The 12984-nt window shown below is 32.2% G+C and overlaps 1 protein-coding gene across 1 annotated transcript in view; it reads right to left on the bottom strand.

Annotated features, from left to right (window-relative positions):
* Window positions 1-12984, bottom strand: part of Hcn1 (hyperpolarization activated cyclic nucleotide gated potassium channel 1) — a 367370-nt gene that overhangs the window by 77514 nt on the left and 276872 nt on the right. The window contains exon 5 of the mRNA XM_015497383.2: window positions 3692-3838. Within this exon, the coding sequence (XP_015352869.1) occupies window positions 3692-3838 (147 nt within the window). The remainder of the gene's footprint in view (window positions 1-3691; window positions 3839-12984) is intronic.

Below are 12984 nucleotides of genomic sequence, written 5' to 3'. Positions count from 1 at the left end.
CATACTCACTAAGTTATTATCTCATGAAGTCTTAGTACATGCTGGTCACTAGAGATACAAGGGTATGAAACACAGGTTCCATCCTCAAGAAGCTCATAGTCCTGAAAGAGACAACAAACTGACTAGTAATAAATACGATGACAGAGATGGAGTGGTTAGAGGAAATTTAGGAAGAGGACAATGCCTGACAAGAGTGCTTAATGGAAAGTAGGAGGATTGAGGGTAGAGAAGTAGAATGGGGAAAGACAAAGAAGAATTAGCATTTTTTTTTAGGAAATTATCAACAATACTCATCAAAAATTATCAGTTACTGGTTGATGAAGCATGAATGTGAAGAAATGAAGCTGGAGGCCAACAAGAAGGGTCTCATGAGCCATGTTAAGGAGCATGGACATAGGGCATTGGAGGTCATGATCAGCCCCAAGAAGAGAGTGATATCACATTTGGGGCTTATACCAACAAATACGGTAGCCCTGTAATGGAATGCATTTGAGCTGGTTGAGATTAAAGCCAAAGAGAAAAGTCATTAATGAACTTCAGAAGCTGAGATAAAAGGTGCTGAGACCCTAAACTACAATATTTGAATAAATAAAAAGATTGATAATAAAGCAATTAAATAGTTGCAGGAATTAACAAAATGGTAGGTTTCTGTGTGGTTGCAGGTAAAACTGAAAATGGATTAATTTTCACTCACAATCAGTATAAATTATAGTGTGGCAAGAGAAAGAATAATATACATGGTAGAGAAAAGTTTCCCATTATCTTCATTTTATATTACACTGAGAAATTTTTTCTTTTATCACAGACAACTATTTCACATTTAAAGGGGTAATTTCCTAGGAATCCTTTTTGCACTTGTTCTGTCAGGTTTCTGCTTTTCCTCATGAGATTTGATGCTAGAATCCTAACTTTTCCCTGCCTCTTTGGAATGGAGCCTTTGTTTTATCACATCTTCTTTATCTCTAATATTGTCTCTTGAATTACTTTATCTCTGTGTATGACTTGCCCTACTCTACATGTGAACTCTCAGAGAACACAACCTGATTTCAGTGTTCCAAGCTTCTTCCTTTTAGAGAAGAAGGTTTAGATTGAAAAAAAAATAATGATAATCTGTATAATAGCAAAGAGATAAAGCAAACCATACTGGTAGTTTTTTTAAAAAATAAATAAATATTGCTTTCTTTTATAAAAAATACAGAAATTGTAAATTACATTCTACAAAGCAAAAAAAAAAAAAAAAAAAGATTTGTATGTTCTAATTTGAGGACAGAATGGTAAATTCAGCCACAAAAATATCAACAACAACTGGGCATAATGGCTCAAGTCTATAATCCCAGTGACCTTGCGGGCTGAAGCAGGAAGGTCCCAGCTTGAACCAGCCTGGGAAACATAGCCAGACTCTGTTGAAAAATAAAATAAATAAAAAGGATTGGGGACATGGCTTAATGGTAAAGTATGTGCCCTGCAGGCATAAAATTCTGATTTTGTTCCCTAGTACCACAAAAATAAAACTTAAAATAATTTTACATCAGTATCAGTAGCAGATATTTAGCTACGTTTATTTCCAAAGTCCTTAACTAATATTTTTACAGTTTTGTTTTAAAAGTACAAATAACTTTTAGTGGATGTAGAAAATTTAGAATGGTTAAAAAGCACAAAGATATCACTTGGGATAAAAATATTTGAATTATTTAATTTATGCTAAATGTGCCAGAAATTTTAAGAAACTTAAAAATTATTGACCAATGGTCCTTGTTTTTAAGGAAATTTCAAGACAAAGATGGAGAAAACAAAGGTGAAACACCAATGATAAAGGAAGTAGAATGGATATGTAGCACACAAAGGTTATAGAGTAAGTGCCTGGGACTCGAGAGAAAAGAACGGTTACATCCAGGCTGAGGTCTGATGAAAGAAGGCAGAAAGAAGGTGATAATATTTGAACTAGATTTTACCAACAGATAAGAAACATTTATGGAAAACATTTGACTCAAAGGTGAAAAATTATAATTGATTTTTGCAAAACAGCAAATTGCTCATTTTGGCTACAAGCTACTCAAGCCACTTTATAATACACAGGGTAACAACAGAAAGAAAGCTGGAAATTCAGCTGTAGTCAGAGTTCAGAGGGGCTGGAATATGAGCCTACAGACTCTGTATTTGACTTAATTTGTAATGCAAAGACTGAAAGTTTCTGAGCAAAGAAACGACCAGCCCATGTACATAAGAGATTATTCTAACAGTGATGTCTTAAACAGTAGTTGGAGAAAACAGACTAAGGTCTGGAAGACAAATAGTCCACGTGAGAGGAATAAGGTTAGTTCCATTTCGGTGAAGCAGGAAGCAAGGCACAGATGTGAGATGCATTACCAACGTCAATGGGTAACTAGATGTACAGAGCACAGAAGGAAAAGATTCAAAATAGGACTAAAGTTTTTACATTCCAAATAACTTGAGAGAATGACTAAAAAAGTTACAGAGAGATTTTAAAAGATAAATGCTTTAGTGATGGAAGATAATGACTTCATTACACAACTTATTATGTATGTGGTGCCAGGGGATACCATGAAGCTTTTAAGAAAATGGAGTTTATGGCAAGAACTTAGAGCTCAAATGTACAGAATTGAAGTGTGTAATGAAATAAATTAAAGTGAACAAATTCAGAGACAGAAAATGAAATGCCAACAGCTCAGTTAATGGTTCAATGTAAAAAGCCCAAAAAAGAGATTCAGCATGTGTGCTTTAATAGCTCCATAAAAAGTGCTACCAATGGCTCAAAGACAAAGCATTGGTGAACAACAGGTCATGGATAACTTTCAAAGCAAAGATGTAAACACCAATCACAATGCAGCAATTATGTGGAAATTATAGAGAAATTTGGTAATAAAAGAAAGCAGAGAGCAGTGTAAGAAGTATAGCCTGCTGCATTCTCCTTCAGTCTTGTAGTGATCTGCATGTGCTGCGGACAGAAGGAAGGATTCCCGAGAGGGATGGAAGGAAAGTAATATGATAAGAAGTGGCTAATGATGTTGTGAAGTATTTTAACTAGGTTATAAGAAATAGATTGCTTTCAAGACTGGGGCTGTGGCTCAGTGGTAGAGTGCTTGCCTAGCATGTATGAGGCACTGGGTTCAATCCTCAGCACAACAAAATAAATAAATAAAATAAAGGTCCATTAACAACTAGGGGAAAAAATAAAAGAAATTCTTCAAAAAAAAAAAAAAGAAAGAAAAAGAAGAAAGAAATATATCAATTTCATAAGGTCAGCAGCTGTTGATCAGTGTCTACAAGATGATGAGAGAAAATGAAGATGGGAAGAGTAGAAACCAAAACAAAACGAAACAAAAATTTAAGATATATGAAAAGTTTTTGTAAGCATGAGATTGGGAAGGCACAGACAATGAAGCCATAAGGAAAAAATTGGGGGATCCAGGAAGACAGACAAAATACTCAGAGAATCATAGTTAGAAAAATCAGTTTCAGGTACTTTTTTGTTAAAAATTGAAAGTTTTGTTTTTCTTTTTGGCTTTTGAATGAGAGAAAAATAAATGAGAATTAAGGTAAAAAAAAGTCTTAGCATTTAGTTCCGGTTTTTATTTTGAGTGGTGTTATAACATAAACCAGAGGATTTCCAAAGAAAAGAAGAAATAAACAATGACAATACATCACAAAGATCGAGAACAATAAATCTTACCTCTCTCAGAGGATCATTAAGTTCATTGAGAATATTTTCTTCATCAAAGATTTTGCCTTGGTATCTGTGTTCATAGTAATCATGTATCTTCTGACGCATATCTGCTGGTAATTTATGGAAGGACATGTATTGTTCCACTTGCTTATACTGCAAAGCAAGGAAGAAGAAAATCAGAACACATTGTCAGGCTGTGAGAGAAATCATCACATTGCTTTCTTGTGCTATATTGAAAAACATTTGAATAACTAATGACAAAAGGAAGAACTCCGTTAAGAGCAGGCATGTACTAGGTTCTTATGTGCCTACTTGGTGTCACATACTGTGTCAGGCATTTTATTTAGGTAGCAGAATAGAGTTCTGAAATGTGGAAAAGAGGCATGAAAGGACTTTAGAGTGAATTTGAGAGTGTGAGGACAAAAAGACCAGTGAAGGGACAAGAAGAAAAAAATAAGTAAAACAGGATGCTGCTTTTTTTCTAGCTGAGTACTAAAAGAAATATAATATTGCTGCTTCATTCTTCAGTTGAAGGAAAAAGAATCTTGTAACTTTGAAAAGTACAAAAGATTTTATTTTAAACCTTCCAACAAAATATCTGACCCTAATTAAATTTTGAATCTAAAGGCAGAGGGCTTGGCAGTTGTTTGAAAGTCATAGATGCTTAAGCAACTAAAGATGCCCAATAAAGTGCTCAAAATTAAGAAACAGGATATATCAGGCTTCCAATTTAGAGTTTAAGGGAGTGTCAGGATGAGAGTAGCTCTGCATTATTTTATAACTGAAGGTTAATTTAGATATTTTATTCAAGCAATTAGTTCTTAAAGTTGATAGTTTATATGACTCGGGGAGAGGTTTCTTTGGGGGAAGGCAAATCTTCAGGCCTAAACTCAGAAACTGAGATCAGTGGCAGACCGACCTGTTCATATTTATACACACAGGCACGTATACAATCTTTTAAAAAGTAACATCTTTGCTAAACACACAGGATCATAGAAGAATGGGTATTACCTATGAGCTTAAATGAAGAGAAGAATTTCAGGCCTTACCCCAGACATACATAATCAGAATCTAAATCTTTAAAAAATCCCCAGGTAGATCATATACACATTAAAGTTTGAGAAATATTCCCTAGGTCTTTCTACCGCAGACAGTCATAGGCCACACTTTGAAAACAAGGAATGTAAACCTAAAAATTACTAATGATAGAATGGAGGAAAAATTTAAAAGTCTGTAATAAAACTGGATGAAGATACTGTAATGAGTATTCCTATAAATAGAACACAATTAATATATTTTATATGGAAAAATATCTAAGATCTTTTCTTGATAACAGAGTTTTGGCTAAAAGACCTAGGTCTCTTGATTCTTTGTCCATGATTATGGTAATTGGGAAATGACAAAAATCAACATACTGTATTATATTTCTTCAATTTCTTCCTACAAATTTTTCTTTCATTTAAAAAACATATTGTTTGAAAATTCCTTTTTGGAGAATAGAACCCTCAAAGAAAATATCACTTTATCACAAGACTTGATTTGATAACCATACTGTTGCCCTGGTATTTAAAGCTGGAAATCTAATGTATCTCTTAGAAGCAACTAGATTATAATATGGCAAATTGAATTTAGTCACCAAAGCATCACTGCCATTGTATATAAGTGGTTTCTAGTAAATACTTGAAAAAAATGCATTCATTTTCCCTGGAGAGCTCAAAAGACATACATCTATCTAGCTTTGGTAGCCTACTTCTAGAACCTGGGAGTTTGTCTGCCTAGCTTCTCATGCAGCTGCTCCATATAAAATAGTTTCAGTGACTTTATCTATAAGCCTGCAATACAAGATAAAGTTGATATGTAACTGTATTATAAAGGCTCTGTCTTTATTTATGGAAATATCTATGTATTGGATACATAGATATTTCCATAAATGTACGCTTGGCCAAAAAGGATGTCAGTGGGATATGTAACACATGTTTAGAGTCTGAAACTCTACTGGAGACCCTCAAGGTTTTCTTCTGCACTAATAATTTGAAACTAGTTCACGAGGCTTGCTTAGATTGTCTTAACTGAAGATCTACAGTGAGCCACATTTGGGATCTCTTTGCAGAGAACATAGCTGAGCCAAGATTATTTGCAGAGACCTTAGCTGCTCATGAGAGAGACTCAGACAGCATATTCCTGTTGCCCCAAGATTGGGCCCACAGGAAACTGAAGACTCTTGGACCTGAATGCTTATCTCTATTAGCTTTCTCTTGCTCCATTTTGTTCTTTGACTTTAAATAAACATGTCTTGGGAGTATACTCTGTGGAGTCTGGTGACTCCTGCAAATATCTAATCTTGGGAAAACAACAAAACAGCTTAAGATTTCAGAACTGCAAAAATTCTGATATTCACTGGTATACCTCCTTGTACGTGTTTCAGTCCTAACAAAGGATTCGCCTTTCTTTGGGAGCAAATACAAAAATCTCTGCTTCCTTTCCACAACACACTGCTTTGCCCAACTGCTTGGAATAGTAAAATCTGTAAATTTAACTGATATATTATGTTTTACATTTCCTCCTTCCTTTGCCATGCATCTCAAGAATATGGAGAGGCGGACTAAAACTTAGTAGTTTTTTTATTCATTTGGAGGCTCACTCATATAGGGAAAATATAATCTATTCAACATTCATCTCTGGAATTGGAAACATAATCCTTGAATAGCTAAATATAAACTATTTTATTTTTATAGAAAAACAGGGTTAATTGGGTCTAGTTATTTTTCCTCACATAAGTCATTTCACTTCTACACCTGGTTTACTAACCTATAATGAGAGGGTGTTAGATCCAATGATCTTCCTTGTTCTTTCAGATCAAAGTTGCAAACTTCTGTGAAAATTTCTAATGCTAGATTTGACTTTTGAGTATATATTACTTATTTTAACCATTTGTTAATGCATAGTAATTATTGATCTAACAAATATGAAATGATTTCTGTGTGATAATGGTTTTTAAACAGTTGTCAAGCCACCAGTTCCCTCTGGAACTTGTTAGAAATGCACAGTCCTTCATAGTCTCCAACCCAGACCCACTGAATCAGAAACTTTACATTTGGGACACAGCAGTCTGTGTCCTAACAGGCCCTCCATATACTGAAATTTCAAATCACTGCTACATGCCATGTATAGTGTTATCTTAGGACATCAGGAAGCACATTGTAGTCAGAGTAGGAAAAAAATAAATTCAGTTTTTGGCAAGTTAAGTATAAAATGCTCATGGCACATCCTCAGGCTTATATGTAGGTCAGGCACTCAGAGGAGGAAATATGTACGTCATCAATGACTAAGGGAGCACTAAGGGACACTGTGTCAGATGAGGAAAAAAGAGTCAGAAACTGGAAGTAGCATGGGAAAGCAGTTGGGCCACAGAAGCTGATCAAGTTTAGAGTACTGATAATTATCATGAGTACCTGAGAGCAGAACCAGAAAACGTAATGAGCAGAACCTAAAGTGTCAAGGGGAATGATCAAAAAGTATGTATTCTAAGAAAAGAGGCACTGGACAGTGCCCACTAATTTGGAATTGAGGTAGAAATCTTTGTTAGAATAAAATACTTATAAAATACTTATAAAAACAGGGTGCTATTTCTTCCTGTTTCCTTCAAACCTCACAGAACTTGCAAAAATAAATGGAAGTCTCATTTCCGTGTATGATATGAAAAACTAACAATACAAACTACTTTTTTGAAGATGACACCTAGTGGTAGCTGGAAAATGAAACAAACCAGATGCTTGAAGTTGTACACAAACTGGAAAAGTTAAGAAGAAAAGAAAAGAAAAGAAAAAATAGCAACGTTTCCATTGTAGTCACAAAGCATGTGCAAAAGATTACTTGATACATTCAATAGTCACTGTTAAATAGATATTTAAAAGGAGAGATGAAAATAAATTTCTTTCTTAAACATAAGATCGAAAGTACAGCCCCTCAGAGCCAAAGGGACCATAAAACAATTACCATTTAAAATTCTGTTATACTTTTACTTTTTAATTTTCTGCATAATTGAGAAATATATGAAAGGAATGCATCACACGGTATTAAAAATGATCTAATGTGTGTTTCTAACTATCGTCCATTCTCACATTGATCAGTCTGACCCAATATTCTTCTGTGTCTGTTTCTTATACAGATTTATGACAGGCATCATTCATTGACTTTTTGTCAAAAATTGGGATTTGGCCACATATAGTCTCTCATATCTTCCTTTTTCATGCTATAATTGTGTCTCTGGTATTAATTCTTCCCTACTCTCCTTTGTAAATTTTTTTTCTTTTTTGGTACCTGGGAATGAACCCAGGGGCACTTAACCACTCAGCCACATCCCCAGTCCATTTATCTATCTATCTATCTATCTATCTATCTATCTATCTATCTATCTATCTATCTATTTGAGGCAGGGTGTGTCTAAGTTACCTAGCGCCTTGCTAATTTGCTGAGGCTAGCTTTGAACTTGCTATTCTCCTGCCTTAGACCACTGAGTCACTGGGATTACTGAGGTGTGCCACCATGCCCAGCTTCCTTTGTAATTCCATGTAGTATATTTATTTCCATTTATAGTTCAGAGAACTTTAAACCGTTTATAATGAAAGTAACAAGTCCCTTCCTTCTCTTCCACTTTCTAACTTATTACTTCTACTTTAATGCTGTACATGTGGATTATGACTTTGCACTTCTAACTGAAATTTCCACACCCATAAACTACTTATATTTTCCAACCATGTAAATATTGACCACAATGCCAAATGGAGCATTTGATGGCATTTACTTTTGTTTCTTGGGCTTTTTAAAACCTTCATATTTCTTTTACAATTAGTTTTATTACAATTAGTATCACTTCTTTCAGCCTCCATATCCCAGTTAATAGACACTGAGATTTATTTAGAAATTTTCCTACAGATTTCATAAAAATGAAAAACAGTATGTTATATATAGTTACTGTTCAACTGATGAAATTCCAAGATTCTCAGCCCAGACCTCAAATCTATAAAATATGACACGTAAGAAATTAACTTTTTCTCTCAGGAAGCATGGAGCTACTGGACAGTAACCTGCTTCATGATTTCTCAAGACAGTTTTACACATAGCCCATGTCCACAGTGCACTCAACCTGTGCAGATTCCTTGGGTAAATTGGGACTATCAAAGTCTCATCTCTTGTGACCCAAACTGTGCTGATACCTCATTTCAGCACTCTTCTATATTTTATGGAGTGAGAGACTCCAAATGATCCCAGAAACAAGAATGAATGATGAGACAGCTGCCCTTAAAACACAACCACCTTGCCAGTGTGCCTTGCAGACTTCAGAGAAAACAATAAATACACCTCTAGGTACATTTAATTCCTACTTTTTATTTCAAAGGTCAATTCATTATTTGTGCACTTGTATTAAAAATAATACATTATAATGGCCTGTTTAGCTAAAACTTTAACAGTTTTATAACTGATGTTTAAGAATATACTTTTCAAAATTAACATTATCATATATAAACACCAAATTCCTAAAGGTATTTTTAAAATTTTTTTAATTTGTTTTAATTAGTTACACATGACAGTACAATGATCTTGACATGGAGGAAATCTCATTGAACAAAAAATTAGTTTTACTCTAATAAAATGTTGGGCAAATAGCAGTACTTCAAATAAAGAATCTATTAATAACTTCTCAATTATTATTAACTTCAAGCTTTTTAAAAAATATAATTTATGAGTTAATTCATAATGTATTTATATACAAACTATGAGACTATGATTAAATATAAATTTAATAATGCTTTAACAGCATGACTAAATTATGTTTCAATATTATATTCAATATTATTGTTACCAAGTGGATATCATATTTATCTGATATATATCTGTATATTGACATATACATATATACATGTATGTGTAATAAGTTTCAAAACCTATAACATCTTATCCAAAAGTCAGTTACTCTATTTTTTTCATAATATTTGGTGACAGTTATTTTTGTAATACACTTCTGAATATACTATTTAGTCTTAAAGGTCATATATGTATTATGTAATTTAATTGATATTTATATATTGTATTACATACAAGTTAATGTAATAATATATATAATATTTTACATTATTAAATATAGTATTACACTTAATCTAGGTGACATTAGACTAATATAAAAGCTTTTTCCTGAATATTACAAAGGCTATGTATTTTGAATTTCTGACATGCATCTCAAAAATTTTTTTAAATTAAAAAAAATAGACAAAAATAGAAAAAGAAAGATACACTATATAACCCTTGTGTTGTCACCTGGAGGTTGTTAATATACAAGCACTTTTTGGTGCCCTTACTACTTGACATTAGTAAAAGTTTTACCAAGGTAAATATTATTCTCATTAAATGTTTCTTAAAACTATATTTTTATTGTGAATTGAAATATTTTTGGTCAATAATGGAATCAATTTTCATTTTCACATTATATATAAATACTCCATTAATTTGCTATTTGTGAGTAAGCTATACTAGCTAAAATATAATTACTTCAAACTTGTTCTGGATCATGCAAAATTTACAGAAGCAGATAAAGGGGCATCTGCCAAAAAAATGAAATTAAAATGTTTATGATTTCAAGGCTGTCTATAGTTTTCTGTGTATCAATTGACAGGATTGATACGCCTTGGTATTGTAAAACACCCATGAGAGTTGGAATCAGTTGTACCTCAACTTTTTTTTCCTGTTATATCCACTGGGTTTTTGATTTTGAGTTTATATATATATATATATATATATATATATATATACACACACACACACATACATACACATTATTTTTTAGTGTTTTCTTATACATATTTATATGAAATTATATTTAATATACTCCATGCATTGAGAGTCAGTGATAATGCATGGAATGTATCTGTATATACTATATACTTAATAGAGGTAATTACTGAAAAATCTTTAAATAAAAAAGATAAAAATCTAGTTGAATTTTAAACACATGCCTCATGTTCAGTACAAATACAGTTATCAAAATGATGACTAAAATGATATTTTTCTAATAGCTTAAAATTTCTGTAAAATTTACATTTAAATAATTATATAAAATAGGTTTTAAATGTAATTTTAATAGTCAAAAATGAAATATTCAACTTTTTCTTAAAGACCAATCCACCATGAATTACTTTGTTATATTTAAAAAGATCATCACTGGATTTATGACTGATTTATCTAATTTTTTACCAAGGATAGTTTTAGTAGTGCTGATTAAAGGCATGATCTTATAATTAAAAGTAAAAAGTAGTTTTTAATGTTAAAAAATTAGATTATATGTAACACAATTTATCAAATATTATCTTCAAATTTTTTTCAGCAAGATGGGATCATTTGTAAGAACCATGTTATCAACATAGCAATATTGTCAATTCATTACCAATTCCTACTTAGAAATTTTTCTTTTATTAAAAATAGATACATGGTTACTTTGTGAACAATTTTTAAGATGTATTGTCATTGTAGGGTAAATCTTATAGTAATAAAGATTTTGTACTTGAATTTGATCACTGATGAATTAAATGGAGGAAATAAAGGAAAATCACAAATGAAGAAAAGCAAATATTTTGTTTTAGCAGATGCTTAAGTTAAATATTTCCATTTTATCATCTTTCTCTTTTTTGGATAGCTTGGTAATGAAACATACATTTCTCACTAGGGGAGTGAATACTTACCTCTCAAGATAGGATGCCTTTTTAAAAAAAATTATTGTATGTGGTAAGCAACTATTATGCCTTGAAAAATCATCAGAAATACAACTTAATGTGTTGAGAAACTCCTCACAGAAATTACAAGCTTAAATTTGTTCTCCCATCCAGAATGATCTCTTTGAATGTAAACAGCTATTTGCTCTCTTATTATGAAAATAAACTGTCTATTCAGATATTTGTGAAGAATTTTACTTTCATCTATTTAAAAATAAAAATTTGGAAACTGTTTACGCTATCTACAGTAGCCCATAGTTAATTAATAATCATTAATATTATATCTCTGCTTGAAAATGACAAAGTTGAGCATTGTTTTCAAAATGTCAGTTTGACATTGCTTAATTTAACTTAACTAAACAAGTACTTGAAGAAATAGTAATAATGAGAGGTTAGTGGATTTAGCAATTAGAAGAAAATGCTTACTTACTGAGCAAGTAAATTGTCCATATAAAGCATCCTTAGAAAATTAACTTATTTGTAATTATAGAATAAAAGGGGATAGATGATTCCTAGAAACAAACAAGTCCTTATAACCATTATGATAGAGTTAAAATATGCTTGAATATTTTAACAGTTCTTCAAAGTGTTTCTCTACTCTAAACAACTTTGATCTTTATTACTGTAGTTTATCTTGGTGTGTGTGTGTGTGTGTGTGTGTGTGTGTAAAAATATTTATTAATCCCCTGCCCCCTACCTTTCCCTCCAAAAAAAAAAAAGAAAGAAAGAAAAAAATATTTTGTTGTTTAATTGAGCAAGAGTACAAATTGATATAATACCCCTACCATGGTAACCTAATCACTACTTCATTTTTTTTCTAAAGGACCATTTAAAACATACTATGCTATTTTAATACTCCTTTATTCCTTCCCCCTACAATTTCTTTTACTCACAGATAATGACTTTATTTCAAAAGAAAGAACTTTCACACACAAACATCTACCAACTCATAGACACACCTAATTTTCATTTCTTTCCCTCTTTCCCTTTTGAAGAGTCATCTCCTCTCTCATATGCGGCTAATCTTCCCATTGTGTTTGAATATGTTCTCCTTATGGTTCCTCAGATATACCAGCATCTCCTCTCATTGCTATCTTATCCTCAACTGTATATATTGTCTCTGGTCAAATAGTGTACATTTATTGTTTTTTTAAGCTTTAATTTACTTTAACTGATAAATAATAATTGTAAATATCCTGGGGTACAGAGAGATTTTCTGAAACACATGTGCATTATGTAATAATCAAATCAATATAATTAGCATGTCCATCACTTCAGATATTATTGATTGGTGATGAGAACACTTAAAATCCCCTCTTCTACTGTTTTGAAGTATGAAATATATTAATTATAGTCAGCCTACTGTTCAAGAGAACATATTTCTCTTCTCTAACTTTATGTCTTGGTCATGACCAACTTCTCCTCATCTTCCTTCCTACCAACCCTCCTCCCTCTACGGTAACCATTATGTGACTCTACTTATTTGAGATAAGTGCTTTTAGATTCAACATATGAGTGAGTTCATGCAGTATTTGT

The sequence above is a fragment of the Marmota marmota genome, unplaced genomic scaffold (assembly GCF_001458135.2).
Source record: "Marmota marmota marmota unplaced genomic scaffold, marMar, whole genome shotgun sequence".
Lineage (NCBI taxonomy): Eukaryota > Metazoa > Chordata > Mammalia > Rodentia > Sciuridae > Marmota > Marmota marmota.
The sequence above is the reverse complement of the archived record's forward strand: the minus strand, read 5'-3'. Positions and strand labels throughout refer to the sequence as shown.